This window comes from Armigeres subalbatus, unplaced genomic scaffold (assembly GCF_024139115.2).
Source record: "Armigeres subalbatus isolate Guangzhou_Male unplaced genomic scaffold, GZ_Asu_2 Contig1268, whole genome shotgun sequence".
Taxonomy (NCBI): Eukaryota; Metazoa; Arthropoda; class Insecta; order Diptera; family Culicidae; genus Armigeres; species Armigeres subalbatus.
In genome coordinates this window covers 111,352-129,456 of record NW_026942032.1, presented here as the reverse complement: position 1 = coordinate 129,456, position 18,105 = coordinate 111,352, and the positions used below count along the sequence as shown (strand labels likewise).

The 18,105-nt window shown below is 42.6% G+C and overlaps 1 protein-coding gene across 1 annotated transcript; it reads left to right on the top strand.

Moving 5' to 3' along the window:
* Positions 1-7,375: 7,375 nt before the first annotated feature.
* Positions 7,376-9,309, top strand: LOC134202551 (serine protease hepsin-like). Its single transcript, XM_062677559.1, has 4 exons — positions 7,376-8,153; positions 8,268-8,394; positions 8,466-9,037; positions 9,094-9,309. Exons 1-4 carry the CDS (start codon positions 7,845-7,847, stop codon positions 9,271-9,273), a joined length of 1,188 nt encoding a protein of 395 aa, XP_062533543.1. The 5' UTR covers positions 7,376-7,844; the 3' UTR covers positions 9,274-9,309.
* The last annotated feature ends 8,796 nt before the right edge of the window (positions 9,310-18,105 follow it).

Below are 18,105 nucleotides of genomic sequence, written 5' to 3'. Positions count from 1 at the left end.
GTCACTATGAATGGGGTTCCAACTAATTGGTCTAGCGAAGCTAAATATTTAGGACTTCTGCTAGATCAAGAATTAACTTTTAAAAGTCACATTGAAGGCATTCAAGCCAAATGTAACAAATAGGCTAGATGTACCAGTTGTGGCTATAGCACCAGTTGTCGCACTAGTGCTTTATATGTCAAATGGTCAATCAAATCACCACAAACCAAGTTCATATCGATAAAGCATATTCATATGATACGATAATACCTTTGATTTCCTCCAAAACAAGCAAAGCATAAATGTAAAAATTGATTTTGTTTAATTTTGGCCAGTCCCATAAGAAAACAATGGAATTTGCCAAATAAGGAACCAAAATTAGGAATAGTGCCACAACTGGTGCATGCGTTCCTATTATGGATTAATCAATTCTGAGAATAATTACAAATTTTATTGTGGTTTTCACATCTGTTCTAAAGAGCAGGAAGTAAAACCTTTCGCTTGATATATAAAGTCCACCAACATGCATTTTACTTATTTTTTTTTTAAATAGTTGTTCTTATGTATGGCGACAATTGGTACACCCACCCTATATTAAGTGCCACTTATAAACAAAAAATCAAAACTTTGTCTTAAGAACAAACTTTTGATTTACAAGCAAATTTTTAGACCAGCCATGTTGTATGCTATGCCAATATGGACTAGTTGCTGCAATCATGGGCGTAACCAGGATTTCGAGTAGGGGGGGGGGCAACATTTTTAGGTCTTCTGAATCGTAATTTTACAGTAGTTTTATAAAAACACATGAATATTAGTGCTTGGTACTATTTCCTGTTCTGAAAACTTTGACACCAAATCCACAACCAACAGTAAAGGCTGGATCACAATAGCGCGTTGCACTTCAGCGTCGAAGTCAGTGTTTTGTACTAAAACGCAACGCCAATCGCATTCACGTCCACAATGCAACGTTCGCGTTGTGCGTTTATTTAACAACAATAATGATTAAAACAATAATGGATTTAAAAATGCATGATTTATTGCTCATCAGATATTTTTAAATAAAGTGAGAAAATCTCTAGAAAACTAGAACCATACGTCTGAAATTCTGAACAAATCATCTCTGGAATAATATTTATTATTAAACTAGCAGACCCGACAAACTTCGTTTCGTCTTAAATTGATTTATTCTCTGATTAGTTTTCGAATTATGAAGAAATTGGTGTTCCTTTTGTATGGGAGCCCCCTTTCCAAAAGAGGGAGGGGTCTCGAACCATCTAAAGAAGCTTCCCCGGCCCTAAACACTTCAGCATTGTACAAATTTTCACCCCGATCGGTTCAGTAGTTTCCGAGTCTATAAGGCTCAGACAGACAGAATTTCATATTTATGTATATAGATAGGCAGAGAAAACAATATGCAAGCTTTCTCCAGGAATTCCTTCGACAATTGCTCCAGGCATTCCATCAGGAATTCTATCAGGGATTCTTTAAGAATGCCTCTATCAACTTCTTCGGCAATGTCTTCAGGAATTCCATCATCAATTTCGCCGGGAAATTTTTTGATCAATAAATTCCACCATTATTTACTCCAAGAAATCCTCCACGAACTCCTTTATAAGTTCTGCAGGGAATTCTTGAGATAATTCTTTCATGCTGTTGCTCATAGAAAATTCTGAAAAATTGCACCGTGGAATTCCTTATTTAGAATACAGGGGAAATTCCGCAAAATTGCCAGCCATTCTGCCATTCCTGAGAATTTTGTGAAAAATCTTCAAATTTCTTGTGAAAATTAAATAAAATTTTCCGTGAAAGAGTCGAATAATTTCTTGTGAAAATCTCAAAGAATTTCTCAAGGAATTCCACCGAAAATTTATACAGAAATTATACCGAAATGAAAACCAACAATGGAATTTTCGGAGGAATTCCAAGATTAATTTCCAAAAAAATCCGGTGGAAACTTCAAGATTTCCATTGGGAGATCCTCCAGGACTTACTTACTTATGGATCCTGTACACCTCCGGTGGTGCAAAGGGCCGACTTGAAAGATCTCCATCCTGAGCGTTGCCCGGCTTACGCTTTAACCTGTTGCCAGGTTAGATTTCGGTCGACTTCTTTTATTTCTTTATTGAGGCTTCGCCGCCATGAGCCTGTGGGTCTGCCTCTGCTGAGATGTCCCGCTGGGTTCCAGTCTAATGCTTGTTTACAGATTTCGTTTCTGCCCCTACGTGCGGTGTGATCAACCAAGCCCCACTTCCGATTCCGAATTTCTGTTGCTATCGGCATCTGGTGACAACGACAATGGAACTCGTTGTTTGAGAGCCAGTTGTGAGGCCACCAGGTCCAAAATATGTACTGCAGGCATCTATTAATGAACACCTGCAGCCGTTGAGTGTTCTCCACTGATACACACCATGTTTCGCTAGCGTATAACAGTACAGATTTCACGTTAGAGTTGAAAATTCGTATTTTGGTGCGTTCACTTATCTGCCTGTTTTTCCAGATATTTCTTAAACTCGCAAAGGCAGCCCTTGCTTTCTTGATCCGTGCGCCTATGTCGATCTTGGTACCGCCGTCTGACGCCATTTGGCTACCAAGATATTGGAAGCTTTCAACATTCTCCACTGGTTGCCCGGCTACTGTGAAACTGGAAGAAGTCACCGTGTTTACATCCAACGATTTGGTTTTGTTGACATTGATGACTAAACCTGCCGAGGAGGAGCGCTCGGCAAGGTCGTTGAGCTTACTCTGCATAGCAGAGCGCCGTTGCGCGAGGAGTGCAACGTCATCTGCCAATTCGAAGTCGTTTAGGAGCTCCATGGTTATAGCCTGCCATAACAGCCCGCGGTTTAGTTCACAGGTAATCGCATCTACCAGAATCTCATGGATTACGAACAGTAACGGTGATAGAATACATCCTTGCCTCACACCAGCTACGACCCGGATAGGGTCGGACAGGACCCCATTGTGCAGCACTCTACACGAAAAGACCTCGTACTGTGCTTCGATGAGGCCGATGATTTTCTCAGGAACCCCCTTGCGTCTAAGGGCGCCCCACATATTCTCGTGATTGAGACGGTCGAAAGCTTTTTCGTAGTCAATGAATACCAAGTAAAGGGACTCTTGGAATTCGTTGACCTGCTCCAGAATGATACGGAGCGTGACAATATGGTCCACACAGGATCTTCCGGCACGGAATCCGGCTTGCTGCCGCAGGAGAGTCGCATCGATCTTCTCCTGAATCCGGGCTAGGATAATTTTACACAGAACTTTGGGAACGGTACACAGCAACATAATGCCTCGCCAGTTATCGCATACAGTCAGGTCACATTTTTTTGGCACCTTCACTAAGATACCTTGCATCCAGTCGACCGGGAAAGTTGCGGTGTCCCAGATATTACGAAATAAACGATGCAGTAGTTGAGCGGATGTCATGGGGTCAGCTTTGAGCATCTCGGCTGATATGCGATCGGCCCCTGGGGCTTTATTCGATTTCATGCTTTGGATGGCTGTTTGAATCTCTAGCAGTGATGGAGCTTCGGTATTGACGCGTGTTATACGTCGGATCCTAGGCAGATCATGCCGAGGTGGTGATGGCCTGGCTGGCACTTGAAAAAGTTTCAGCTGGTCAGTTGGGTCGGTCAATAACTGATCATTCGCGTCTTTCACAGGCATCGTTGCATTCATCTTCGCCCTGCTTAAGCATCGTGAGATATCGTAGAGGAGGCGAATGTCCCCGGTTGCGGCGGTTCTCTCTCCTTCGTCGGCCAGAGAGTCTGCCCACGCTCGCTTGTCCCGTCGACATGAGCGTTTTACTTCCTTCTCAAGAGCCGCGTTTCGTTGACGGGCTAAGACTTTGGCTCCTCTGGTTTTCGATCACTCTATCGCAGCTTTGGCTTCTCTTTGGCTGCGTAGTAGGCCCAGATTGTTCTCGCTGGTGGCGATGAAGGCATTCTTAATGGCGGTCCATTGGTCTTCCAGGCTGCCACCTTGCGGAATATCTGCAGCACGCGTCTCCAGTTCTTCAACGAAGAACCGTTTCACCGTGGCACCTTCCAGTCGGCGTGTGTTGAATCGTCGTCCAACTCTTTCCTCCTGCCGACGAATCCGCGCAATGCGCAGGCGTATTTCGCCGATGAGGAGGTGATGATCAGACGCGATATCGGCACTACGTTTATTCCGTACATCAAGAAGGCTCCGTTTCCATTTTCGACTGATGCAGATGTGGTCGATTTGATTTTCTGTAAAGCAGTCACGGGAGACCCACGTGACCTTGTGAACCGGTCGATGAGGGAAGAGCAATCCTCCAATCACTATGTCGTTATTTCCACAAAATTCTGCGAACAGCTCTCCGTTTTCGCTCATTTCTCCGAGACCATGGCGTCCTATAATGCGCTCATGGTTCGAGTTGTCGGATCCGATCTTCGCATTGAAGTCGCCCAAACAGATCTTGATATTTAACCCTCGGAATTCTATCTACGACGGCATTGATTTGACTGTAGAAGTTCTCTTTATCTTGCAGATCGGCAGCATCGGTTGGCGCATAACATTGGATTATAGTAAGGTTTCGGACCCGTGTTCTAAATCTGGCAACGATTATAGATCCTCCAGGAGTTTCTCCGAAAATTCCTCCGGGAGTTTCTCCAGGAATTCTTCCAGGATTTCCTCCGAGAATTATTCCGGTAGTTCTATCGGCAGTTCCTACGGGGGTTTCTTTGAAAACTCTTCCGGGAATTTCTCCAGAATTTCCTCCGGAAAATTATTCAGGCTTTTTCTCTGGAATTCTTTTAGGCTTCTTTAGGAATTTATATAGAAATTCTTCCAGAAGCTCCTCCGAGAATTTGTCTCCGATGATGATGATGATGCTACATACCCCTACAAAGGTTTCAACTAGACGAGATTTGTCTATAAGATGAATTCTCCAACATTTTTTACGATAATTTTTCTGGTGGCTTTACTAGCAGTTCCTCCGGGGGTTCCTTTGTAAATTCTCCCGGGAGTTTCTTTAGAAATTCCCCCAGAAGTTCCTTCGAGAATTCATCCGAGAGTTCTTCCGGGAATTCCACCGACAATTCATCCGGGAGTTTCACCGGCAGTTCCTCCGGGTGTTCCTCTGAGGAGGAACTCCTAGAGTAATTTCCGGAGGAATTCCCGGAGAAATTATCAGAGGAATTCTCGGAGGAACTGCCGGTGGAATTTCTGAAGGAATTTCTTGAAGAACTACAGGAAGAATTTTTGGAGGAAATCCTGGAGGAACTCTCGTAAGAACTCCTGGATGAACTCCCAAATGAACTTCCGTAAGAATTCCAGGAACTCCTGGAAGAATTCTTAAGGGACCTCCCGAAGGAATTCCCGGAGGAACTCCCAGAGAAATTCTCCGAGGAACTTCTGGAGGAATTTGTAGATAAATTCCTAAAGAAAGCCTAAATGAATTCCTGAAAGAAAGCCTGAATGAATTCTCAGAGGAACTACTGGTGGAACTCCCGGAGGAATTTTCAGATGAACAGCCGGTGGAATACCCGGAGTTGAATTTCTAGAGAAACTTCCGAAATCCCATTTCCCGTGAAATTCCTGCCAAATATCCTCCAGGAAGTTCCTGGAGAGATTCCCGGAGGAGCTCTTGAAAAAACTCCTGGAGGAGCTTTCGGAGGAACTCCTACAAGTACTTCCGGAGGAATTCCCATAGTGAAGCCCGGAAAGCATTCTAGGACAATTCCGCGGAAAAATTCCCGGAGAAATTCCTGAGAACTCTTTAAAAAAAACTCCTGGAGGAGCTTCCGAAATCCCATTTCCCGTGAAATTCCTACCAAATATCCTCCAGGAAGTTCCTGGAGAGATTTTCGGAGGAGCTCTTGAAAAAACTCCTGGAGGAGCTTTCGGAGGTACTCCTACAAGTACTTCCGGAGGAATTCCCACAGGCAAGTCCTGAAATGATTCTTGGAGAAGTTCCTGAAGGAATTCTCGGAAAATACCTGGAAGAATTTTCGGGGAATTACTTGGACGAATTCGTGGAGAAACGCCTAAAGAAATTTCTAGTGGAGTTTTTGAAGGATATTCTGAAGTAATTGCGGAAAGAATTCCAGTATGAATTCGCTGTTGAATCCCGGAGGAATTAAAGGAAGATTTCCTGGAGGAATGCCCGGAGGAATTTCTTATATATTTACAAGTAAAATTATGTAGCGGGCCCTCCTTAGCCGTGCGGTAAGACGCGCGGCTACAAAGCAAGACCATGCTGAGGGTGGCTGGGTTCGATTCCCGGTGCCGGTCTAGGTAATTTTCGGATTGGAAATTGTCTCGACTTCCCTGGGCATAAAAGTATCATCGTTGTTAGCCTCATGATATACGAATGCAAAAATGGTAACCTGGCTTAGAAACCTCGCAGTTAATAACTGTGGAAGTGCTTAATGAACACTAAGCTGCGAGGCGGCTCTATCCCAGTGTGGGGATGTAATGCCAATAAGAAGAAGAAGAAGAAGAATGTAGCGAAATCTGAGGATTTCTGTCATAAATTTTTGAAGAAACTTCTGGTGCAATTTTGAAAGAATTCTCGAATGCATTCCTGAAATAAATGCCGGAGATTTTTCTATAAGAATAGCCGAAGAAATGTCTAGAAGTAAAACTTGGAGAGAAGTAAGAAATCTTCAAGAAATTTCCTCATGAATTTCCTAAAAAAATAGTTTGGGGGGTTTCTAGATAAGGAGAAATTACAATTACATGAGAAGGATTTTCGAACGATTTTCAGAGGAATTTGTGGATAGCTTTCCGGAGGAATTTAGAAGTTCCCAGGGGAACTTCTAGAAGGATTTCAAGGAGAATTCTTGAGCCAGAAATGTTTCGAGTTGTTTTGAACTTTCAAATATTATGGATCCTGGATACCCTAATAAGTTTTTGGGAATCTTTTGAATTTCAAAGACCTATTTCTGAATGCGCCCCCCCTCTGGCTACGCCCTTGGTTGCAATTACAGAAAGAATGCACTTCAGAGGATTCAAAATAGAATTTTGAAAGTGATTCGGAAGTTGCCTCCGTGGTATAGTATCAATGAACTACATAGAATTTCTAATATTGAGACATTGCAACAAATGCCCAACAAAGAAAATTCCAATTTTAGACAAACATCGTTGCAATTTTCTATTGCAACGATTATCTACCAAGAACATCTTAAGGCCTCAGCACTCAAACAATTGGACGACCATGATAACGAAAATAGTTGAGACGACCTTAATACAGAAATTGGTAAAAGACACATCTTAAGACTAAAAGTGAGTTAAATATCAAACTTTGCTTACCTAAAAGATTGCGAACTTTTTTTACGTCCCAGATTCCAAATAGCGCTCCCTCTTTCTACGTTCAAAATTCGAAATAACGCTCCCTCTTTTTACGCTCTGATTCCATTTACGCTCCTCCGTTTTGGGCGCAAAAAGAGGTTTTGCAGTACCATTTTTTTCGATGTGGTGGTAGACCGTAGTGACACGGTTCCTTTTGTTCTCATTTAAAACTATGTAAAACCGTCTCAATTTTGCGTCGACATTTAGTTACCAGCCCGTCCTCGCCAGCGAAAGCAAAACATATTCCGCCAGTAACGATGTTACCCACAATCTTCCTCTATACTTTTGTACCTCTAGTCTATTTTCGAATATGTCGCAAACAAACGGTTCATTTGCCTACCACATGTACCGTAAGCCATCGTCATAAGTACCACACTGCAAACGAATGCGATCAGCATGGTCAAATAATGTCGTGTTCAATGGTAGCATCTATCTAAGCCCGTCAATAAACACTTGCTTAGCGGAAGAACAGACTTTAAAACCTGTTTTATTGGTCATTCGTCACACCACCCAACCAATGTAAAAAGAAAGCATCGGGCAATGGAATGACTATACGACCACAAGTGGATGCTGCGCATGATATGCGGTTTACTTTTGACACAGGTGGATATCAGTTTTCGCCGGTCAGAACTCCGATCAAATTATATATTGGACAGAAGTTGCTCGGTTGGGAGAAAATGAGCACGGATTGTCAGCATAAAAGTGGAAGAAAATGGTTACTAGTGATTGCTGTTTTAAGTGTTCTGGTAACATCAAAGGTTTATGCTCTTGAGTTCAGCTTGGATCATAAATCAGATGAAAGTAGTGCTATCACCACTGTCGTTTCCATTGAAGCGACAACCATGGACGAAGCGGTAAGAGTTAAAAAGCAATCATATGAAATCTGATTCCAATTTATGAAAATCGAAGCGTTTGAGTGTTGGTGTTGTGTCCGTTATGTGCTCTCGATGTTGTTCCTATTCCAGTAGACTCAAACGGATAGAACGGATTTATACGAGGGTACTACGGACGTAACCGAGAGCTGGACAACAGATACAACGGAGGATGGATTAGAACAGGAGGCCACGTTTCGCAAATTGAATTGTACTGAGTGCAGTGAGTAACAATATTTTAAAACTCTTATAATATTCGATTTTTAACTATTGCTTCAACGTTTTTTATTCCAGAATGTGGCAACCGAGATTCACTGGGCAAAATTGTCGGCGGATCAACCAGCAAGGAGAACGCCTACCCCTGGATGGTAGCCCTGTACTACAGGGACCGATTTACGTGTGGCGGTTCACTGATAACGGATCGCTATGTCCTAACGGCTGCGCACTGCGTGTTCCGGTTGAGTCCAGCCCGCTTCCGTGTTCAACTTCTGGTGCACAACCGCACCCAACCGACGACGAACTCGGTGGAACGGAGCGTCAAAGCCATCAAGACGTTCTTCTACAGTGGGTTGTCCAACAACAATGACATTGCACTGATGGAGTTAACCTTCCCGGTAACGATCGCGGAGGATCATCTGGTACCGATATGTTTGCCTCAGACCAATGACGCCTTGTATGATGGGAAGATGGCCGTCGTTACGGGTTGGGGTAAAACTGCGTACGGAGGGTTGTCAGCTACGTTACAGGAACTGGAGGTGCCGATATTGACTAATTCAAGGTGCCGGAGGGCGGGTTATTGGTTGTTCGAGATCACCAATCGGATGCTTTGTGCGGGGTACATAGAGGGCGGGAGAGACTCGTGTCAGGTAAGTGGATTTGACGGATTGATCATCGTGAGTATTATTTTTTACGAACGTTTTAGGGAGACAGCGGTGGACCCCTTCAGGTATATAACAATGAAACGCATCGTTACGAGTTGGTTGGAATTGTGTCCTGGGGAAGAGCTTGCGCACAAAAGAACTATCCTGGAGTGTACACGAGGGTCAATAAGTTTCTGCGTTGGATTAACAACAATGTTAAAGATTCATGCATTTGTACGTAATAAAACTGTTAATATAATGCCATCGATTTTATAGAAGTTATTTATAAAAAACTATCGAGTTCAGTAATTCAATAGAAACACGAAAGCTCGCATGTTGTAAAAAATACAACAATTCAACTATTGCATATCCCGGAATCCACGAGATTGAGTTTAGATCGTTAGCTTAGCCTAGCTAGCTTAACTTTGACTGATTACATATAGGTATCTATGGTTGCTACTATGTGATTGACCAAAATCAGTGAAGATGCACAAATAATGAACTACTGAAGTCCGCAAAGATTCTTACAGTAGAAGTAAATGTTCCTCATACAGATATTGTACTATAAGTACACATAATGGGGCGATTTTCATATAGAATATGACTAATTGTATAAGAATTTATTTTTTAATTCTCGAAATACCATAGAGATATTACGAGACGAGCCAGCCTCGGGCTGAAAGTCTCGATAATAAAGACAAAAAAAATCATAGAGATTTGTCAATGTTCTTGCAGAACGGGAAAAAGCTGACATCCACTTGTTAAGTATAATGGTTTCGGACTTCTCGGAAAGCAGTCCGATAGTTTTCTGGGGTCATAGAAGAATAACTATCGCACTGCTCGTAAACAAAATATAGAAATTCTGATGCACAACCCCACCAAACAAACGACGAGAGGAGCAGCAAATTTAAAAATTCACCATTCCAGCCTTCTGGATCTTCCGGGAGACCGTCACACGGTGAAAAAAAAAACTGTGATTCTACTCTCAGATTTCCATTAGAAATGTCTTAGAAAAAATCTCGTCACTAAAAAATGAAATGAAGAAATTAATCATGTTTACGGATCTTCAAGAACGCCATCGTATGGCAACCTGGGAGCATACTCTAGAATCTACGTGAAAATCCATCGAAAGATAAAGACGCTATAAGCGTTTGAAACCTATCCTAAATTCTGACGGTCTCGAATTTGGAAATTTCGGTTTTACACCCTGTATCTGAGTCTTCCCTTAGACGTAGTTTACGTCAAAAAAATGCTGGTAAATTAATTCTTTTTGTAAAAATGGTGATTCTGAAAAATCATTATCTTGATATAAAATTTCACTTGGGAACAACTGACGCCATCCATACGAATACATATTTGCAGCACCTAAGACCGCGCCCGTAATTGTGCTGCTGGAATAACAAAACCGAATAAGAATTTCACTGCCACTGAAGCCATCTCCTCCGATGCGCGCTCGTGATTCTGCTACGGACGCAGGCAACTTTATGGTGTCTCAAGCGGTTTATTTTCACTTTGAATAAAATTCGCCTCACCTCAATCTTCCTTTGTGTAGAATGGTGGCCCTGAGAAGAACCGATTGTCGATGACCCACATGATCCACACACGAGTTGGAAATCGCTCAGCTGGAATTCACTCTGGGAGCGATGGTGGGACCGCTCCCGACATTTCATGAAATGCAACGCGCGCGGGAGAGCAGACCTTGATACAACCTTCGGCATCGGCGGAGCTCCTACCGAAATTTTATTCCGGCGATGGTGTGGGTCGCGCGTCGTCGTCATAACATTAGCAGCGCTCAGATTAAATTTTCTTGTATGAAGTAGAAGGAATGACGGCTGTGGCAAGGGGTGTTCGTCGCGCGCGGGAGAGCAGTTTTCTTATAATTAATAAGATGGCTCATTAGTCCCGCCTCTTATTGTCCGGTATGGCTGCAAATTGGTGTAACCGTCACACACTCACCAAAGGGGCGTGGCTACAGGTTCAACTTTGATTACAAGAAAGCGCTCTTCCGCGCGCGCGAGCATTTCGTTCGAGATATCGCGGAGAGCAGACCGTGATACCATCTTCGGCATCGGCGGAGCTCCTTATTCCGGCAGTGTGTGGGTCTCTCATTGGCGCTCAGATTAAATTTTCTTGTAAGTAGGAGGAATGACGGCTTTGCAGGTTTTGTTCTATTATTGTCGGGGCGGTTTTGATAAAATTTTATGAAATTTTGCCACAATATTCTTTGATATACAAGAATGTTTAGGTCAAATGAGCATAATTATTTACAGAAAACCCTGACAATAATAGAACAAACCTGCCAAACCGTAATTTCCTAACGATTGGCTCCATCAATGAAAGTAGCTCTTAAGTCACAACTTGAGGCGAGATGAATTTTGATCAAAGTAAAACTTAATTGCTTGGTGATAGCAGATTGTTTTCCGTCGGTAGAGAATCACGAGAGCACGATTCAGAGAAAGACTATAATTTTGGTAGATAGTCATCCATGCGAAACATTTTTAGCTTCTCCGTTTGAGCGCGCTCGTGATTCTACATACATACACAAAACATACGATGATTCAACTCATCCGAGTTTTAGGTGCTGAAATGCCTCGCGCGCGCAGGGAAGCAGTTTTCTTATAATCAATAAAGATGGCTCTAGTCCCGCCTCTTTGTTCTCCGGTATGGCTGCAAATTATTGTAACCTCACACACCCCGAAAGGGCGTGGCTACAACTTCAACTTTGATTACAAGAAAGCAGTTCTTCCGCGCGCGACCATTTCTTCGAGATGTCACGGAGAACAGACGTGTACCACCTTCGGCTTCGGCGGAGCTCCTACCGGAAATTTTATTCCGGCGATGGTGTGGGTCGCGCGGTCGTCGTCATCAACATTAGCAGCGCTCAGATTAAATTTTCTTGTCTGAAATAGGAAATGACGGCTTTGCGGTTTTGTTCTATTATTGTTGGGGTTTTGTTGACCAAATTTTATTAATTGGCCACAATATTGATATGCTATGAGATATGATATTTGATATGAAGTACTAACGTTGAAAGTACTAGGTTGAAAATGCCTATTTTTGCGTTCCGTAATCAAAGGATCTCCCTTAAGGTGACTCGGGAGGCACTACACACCGTGTTATTTTTCCTATCTTTTGTCTTTTTCCATTGTCACCCTCGTAATTTTGGAGTGCGTATTTCGGTTTCAGTTGTTTGATGTAACTGTAAATGTATCAGCATGGATTTCGAGTAAGCACGCGCCGGTGATACTTTTTCAAAATCATATTTGTTGTGAAACAAATGTTTGCAGCTCTCCGTTAGACGCGGTTCGTGATTCTACATCATACAGAAAACTACGATCGTTCAACTCATTATGATTTTTAGGTGCTGAAATGTCGCGCGCGGAGAAGATTTTCTTATAATCAATAAAGATGGCTCATTAGTCCCGCCTTTTGTTGGCCGGTATGTGCAAATATTGTGTAACATCACTCACCAGAGCGTGGCGTTCAACTTTTGATTACAAGAAAGCGCTCTTCCGCGCCGCGGGTTCGTTCGTGATTCGCGGAGAGCAGACCGTGATAACACCTTCGGCATCGGCGAGCTCCTACCGGAAATTTTATTTCGGTGATGGTGTGGGTCGCGATCGTCGTCGTCACATCAACAACCTGAGATGGAATTTTTCTTGCGTGTTTCTACGATGGCGGCTATGGTGGTGTATTTCTGTCGGTGGCGGAATCACGACCGTGCGTCGGGGCGCTACAAAAATTTATTCGCATGGATAGCATCAATACCAGTGAAATTTCCCGTCAAGATTATAATTTTAGTAGATAGACTGTTACTTGTTTCAGGTTTAATTTCCATCTGCGAATACATTTTCGCGCTTCTCCTCTGACGCACGCTCTTCGCCACTGATGGCTAGGTAGCGCTTGTCAGGATCGTCGCGACAAGAATCAACGATGCAATATGTTGCAGTGTGGCGGTAAAATCGACCAGCATCTGCATTTAAGTGAAATACTCTGTGATATTCTGACTATCAATGGTTGCTGTTGTGTTGGTGATTAGAAATCCGCATGATCTGAAATCTGTCCTTTTCAGGGCATTAAATTTTCATTGGAGGAATTTGGTTTGATTGAGATAAATTCACGAGGTGGTTGCGTTAAATCGGCAGCAGTTACGCAAAATTCATTGATTCAATCCATCATTTTACTTCTGCAGAGTTAGTGATTAAAATCCATCGAAAGATAAAGACGCTAATAGTTTGGAATCTATCCTAATTTCAACGATCTCGAATTTGAAAATTTCCGTTTACACCCGTATCTGAGTCTTGCCCTTGGTAGATTTACGTCAAAAATTATTTCAACTAATCATCCTCCCAAACATAATGGTGGTTCTGAAAAGAACCGATTCATTTCCACTTATGTGCCTCAACAACACGCGTTGATTGCCAGATTAAAAGATGATGTTGGGAACACGGAAGTAAGAATGTACTGCTGTTGCCACGACCGCCTACCACACCCAACGAAAAATTTCATCCGCATCATCACTCAAATTTTAATCAACGAGCCCTCCGTGCGAACGAAATCATCTGTGGAATGCATCATCAGGAATGCATCGCTCTTGTAATGCTAAAACGCATCATTTCGCTCATTTGCCAAACATCATTTTGGTTTAAAACGATTCGAAATTAATTTGGGGCAATTTATTGCTTATACATGAAAGAGTGTCTAATATTTTTGCGAGAAACGTCAATTCACTGTTTTTAACAAAGGAGAACAAAAGAAAACATACGATGATTCAACTCATCCAGGAGTTTTAAGGTGCTGAGTTAGGTGCGTTTCACTCACGTTGATTAGAATCGTCCATGAGTTTTGAGTTTTTACCACCACAGACCAAACCACAGGCGTTATCGCTTGAACCGCCCTGGTCCGTTCTCCTGACATCCAGAATGAAAATGACGCGCACGCGAAACACGGGCTTTATACACTGCCAAAATATCTATATAAGATATATGTGTCGCTAGTTATAAATTTTGCAATAGCTCCACCCTAATATAATCGATATGGAACCACACATAAATTAAATAATTCTAATTCAGAATAAAGTTTATTTGGATATATATTTTATTAGTAGTTGCGTGGAGAATGGTTATGTTGCTGATATACATCATAAGTTAAATCTATAGTTTTTGCCAATAAATATGTGTGGATTTTAGTAGTGTATACACAGGAAAACGACAGAGTGGATCAAAAGGCCCGTACCTTACTGCAATCTGATGTCCGTGTTGGGATTTAGGAACGGAATTGAATTTTTCACCCGATTTGGAAAAATAACATTTTCAATAGTTTAACGTTGATAATCAATAGTCAATAGAATTGGCAAATTGCTGGAGAGTTCCGAATCTATTGATAAGCAAATCTCGAAAATCCATCGAAAGATAAAGACGCTATTGCGTTTGAAATCTATCAATTTCGTGACGTCTCGAATTTGGAAATTTCAGTTTACACCTGTATCTGAGTCTTCCCTTAGACGTGTTCATAAAAAGTTTGATGGGCGGATTTTCCAAGGGCGCAAAATTTTAAATGTATGAGTAACCAGCTCATGATTTGCCATGACAGCACTCTCCAAGGTAGTCAAGCTAGGGAGCGTCAAGGTGGGATGGTCTTGTGCCCTGTGAGCATATACGAACAACCAGTTCTTCAAGTGCCTGGAACCGGGCACAAGCATGGACGCAAAGGCCCTGATAGAAGCAAGCTCTTTCGCGCTGTGGATTGGAGACATAAGGCACAATGCTGCACGAACCCTCAGTTGTTTGATTTGTTCACAAAGCTGAGAACAGCATGCACCCCATGGGGGTTCGAAGTGCCCGGCGTTTAAACGTGCTGCAAATTCACAGTGCAGGTAACGCAGCTGGCTTGCTCGGCCTTGCCCGAGTGTTTGGTGGCCAGGTTTAGAGGAAACGGCGGAGCACGTGTTGTTCGTGTGCCCAGGTTTTCGCGCAATGCGGCCCACATGCTTGCCACATGGGGTCTGGACCCGGATAACCTGGTTCGGAGGATGTGTAAAGATGAAGTTGGCTGGAACCGTTTTATCGGCTATCGCCCAAATCGTCTCGGAGCTACAGAAGGTGGCGCTTGGACTCAAGGATGGCTAGTTCAGGCGCAAACAAGAGGTGTTCAAGGGTTCGGAGTCGGCTTCATGGTCATACCGGTGGTCATGCCCTGTGGTCGAACTCGATCCTTTATCGAACAAGTGGCCGCGCAAGAACAACATGCTATCGTCGCTTTCGCGGCGTCGTCAACCAGGCGGGTTCCGGCAGAGGACGGAAGGGGTCCTCGTCAAGGCTGGGCAGGCTGAGGCACCGCGCCGGCAAGTGCCTCTGTGCTGGCGAATGAGCCCTATCGCAGAGAGGTCAATTTGGTGCACGGGGCATCATCATTCTGATACCAGTCGTGCATAGGGAAGGGCGCGAGTCTACCCTTCCACCTTCCGAGGGACATAAGGCCACCTGGAAAGCCGGCAATGCGCTGGCCTATACCATGTGTTATTCTAAAAGCGAGTCCGATGTTCAATGCTGCAAGGATACGCAGCTAACCTCGAGGTGCGTCTTCACTGGCCCCTTTGAAGCATTACTTTCTGGTTGTACCGAAGGGACTATGGGCTTGGCGGCAATGGAAACGGTTTAGGGGTCGAGGATGTGATCCTGCCTCCCTCGTTTGCTGTCGAAGGTGGTCACTCGCACTTCCTGGACACAGGATGTCTGTTGATTAGATTCCCCTTGGTGCAGCTAATATCGAATATCAGAATTATATTGAATGTATCTCTAACCATGATGGTTAAACAATACCCAGATCTTAATATTGGAGTCTTAATGCTTTGGAAAACTCGCTCACAAATTTGAAGAAATGCTTATGCTTGAGTTTTGTTTCATCGAAATCACATTTTCGCTCCAAAGGCGATTAGAATTAGTCGAGGCTCTTCCTTATGCGAAGAACACTGCATTTACAATGTAAGGCATGAGCATGATAACCTCATTTCGTAGGTCTACTCAGTGTTTTACCAACAATCATATTGCATAGAGAAATGCGCTGGGGCATGAGATTTGCACTCCAACCTCAATGTGCTCCAGTTCAAAGGCTCTAGTGGAGTAAACAAACGGCGCTGGCCACTTTCTTTCGGGCTACCGAAGATGGAAAGGAATTGAAGATGCAGTCACTCGCCTAACTGCAAACCAAGAACACTTCTACTTCCAGAAATTTTATTGGAATCTAGGGGATAGGTTCTATGGAAGAGGCTAACGGGTTTCAATGTGATATAACGCAAGGATGAATATTCCAATTGGATGCCGAAACGAGCTTTTTTTCGATTTCTAACAGTTACTGCTGATAGTCAAGTTGAAGAAAAAGAATAGAATATGAAATATTCATCCATTTTCAATCTATATGGCGATATAGCTAAAACTAAAGACACTATATACAAAGACCGAAATCTGATCCCTGAGCAAATAATTCGACAGGCAACCCTGAATGCGCAACGCTCATTTGATAAAGTTTTCAAATTGTTAAGTGATTTTCCCAATTAAAAAAAATGATTAGTAACGCTTATACCCACAAATCAGATAGCAAATACAATATAAACAAGTTGAGAGTCATTTTCTATTATTTGTAGGTTTTATTATACATTGATCCAAAAATATTACAACAATAATTTAAACATGTTTATTTGCGAAGTTAAATTAGCCTTACCAAATGTTCGTGATTTTTTGGAATGACAGGTCTTCTGCTCGATTGGAATAGCTGACAGTAAATTTGGAATTCATTGGAACATTTCCGTCTTTGTTTATATTGTCTTTAGCTAAAACATAGAATATATGGAGAAAAAATGGGAGAATTGACCTGGGATGGACCCACGACCAGCAGGCAGAAGTAATAATCATTGATTACCTTCTCTTACATTTATGAGCACACTACTGAATAGAATAAAAATAAATCTGTATCGTTTTGTTATGTTCGTTTGTTATGGCATTTAATGTACGAATGGGAATTTTCGGTTAAACTAACAAGATTGAACGTTGGAACGGGTAAGACGCCTATTTAAATTACACGAACGCTTTCGATCCTTTCGGGAACATTCAGAGAGTTACGCTTTGGTATGGATTAACTCTATTAATATGTTGTATAATGACCGATTAGCAATGTCGGATTGGTGCTTTGACGATAACTTTAACAAGATGAAGGAAACCTGCTACAGTCATGTCCACCTGGAAGATGATGTACATGACAGGAAGAGACGAAGAAAACAATGTAGCTGCACCATGAGTTTGCATCGATGGTGATCGTTTTGTCTTGAGATGTATGTATCATTCAGATACAGTTTCATATAAAAAGAATTTGCATCCCCATTTTTGCACTTTTATGCCCAGGGAAGTCCATTTGCCTAGACCGGCACCGGAATCGAATCCACCACTCTTAGCATGGCCTTGCTTTGTAGCCGCATGTCTTACCGCACGGCTAAGGAGGGCCCTAAAATGATTATAAATATCTCAAATTTGATCAGTACTCGGAATGTGGCAACATATAATGACGATCACTATTTTTGAGAATGTGTGTAATTGAATAACGGAAAAAAGAGCAGATACGATGCCGATAATTTTGCTTGTGTAAGGAATGAAGGCTTTTGTGGGAATGCGAGGATGCACAAAGAGTGGTGGACTGCTAGCGTGTTTTGTCGATGCAGAGAGGCTGGTGTTTATGGCATCGTAAAGCCTGTCCACGTTATATTTCGGACATCTTTAGATAAATGCTGCACTAAATTTAGTATCTCATAAAGCATTGCAGATGCACTAATAGATGCATGCATTTTAGTTAGACCAGATCAAACTCCGAGAAAGTTCGTTCAGAAGAAATTCGGCTGAATCTAGGGCAGTTATATGTTCGTGTCCTTTGTTTGACTGCAGATTTACGGAATCAATACCAGCAATGGAATTCGGAGACGTATCTGTAGGGATTGAGACGGGTATGGTAAATAACATGAACCGAAAAGGGGCATATACATTAGCCATTAGCATTAGCCCTAGATGGGAAAGTGACAGATGAGAGAG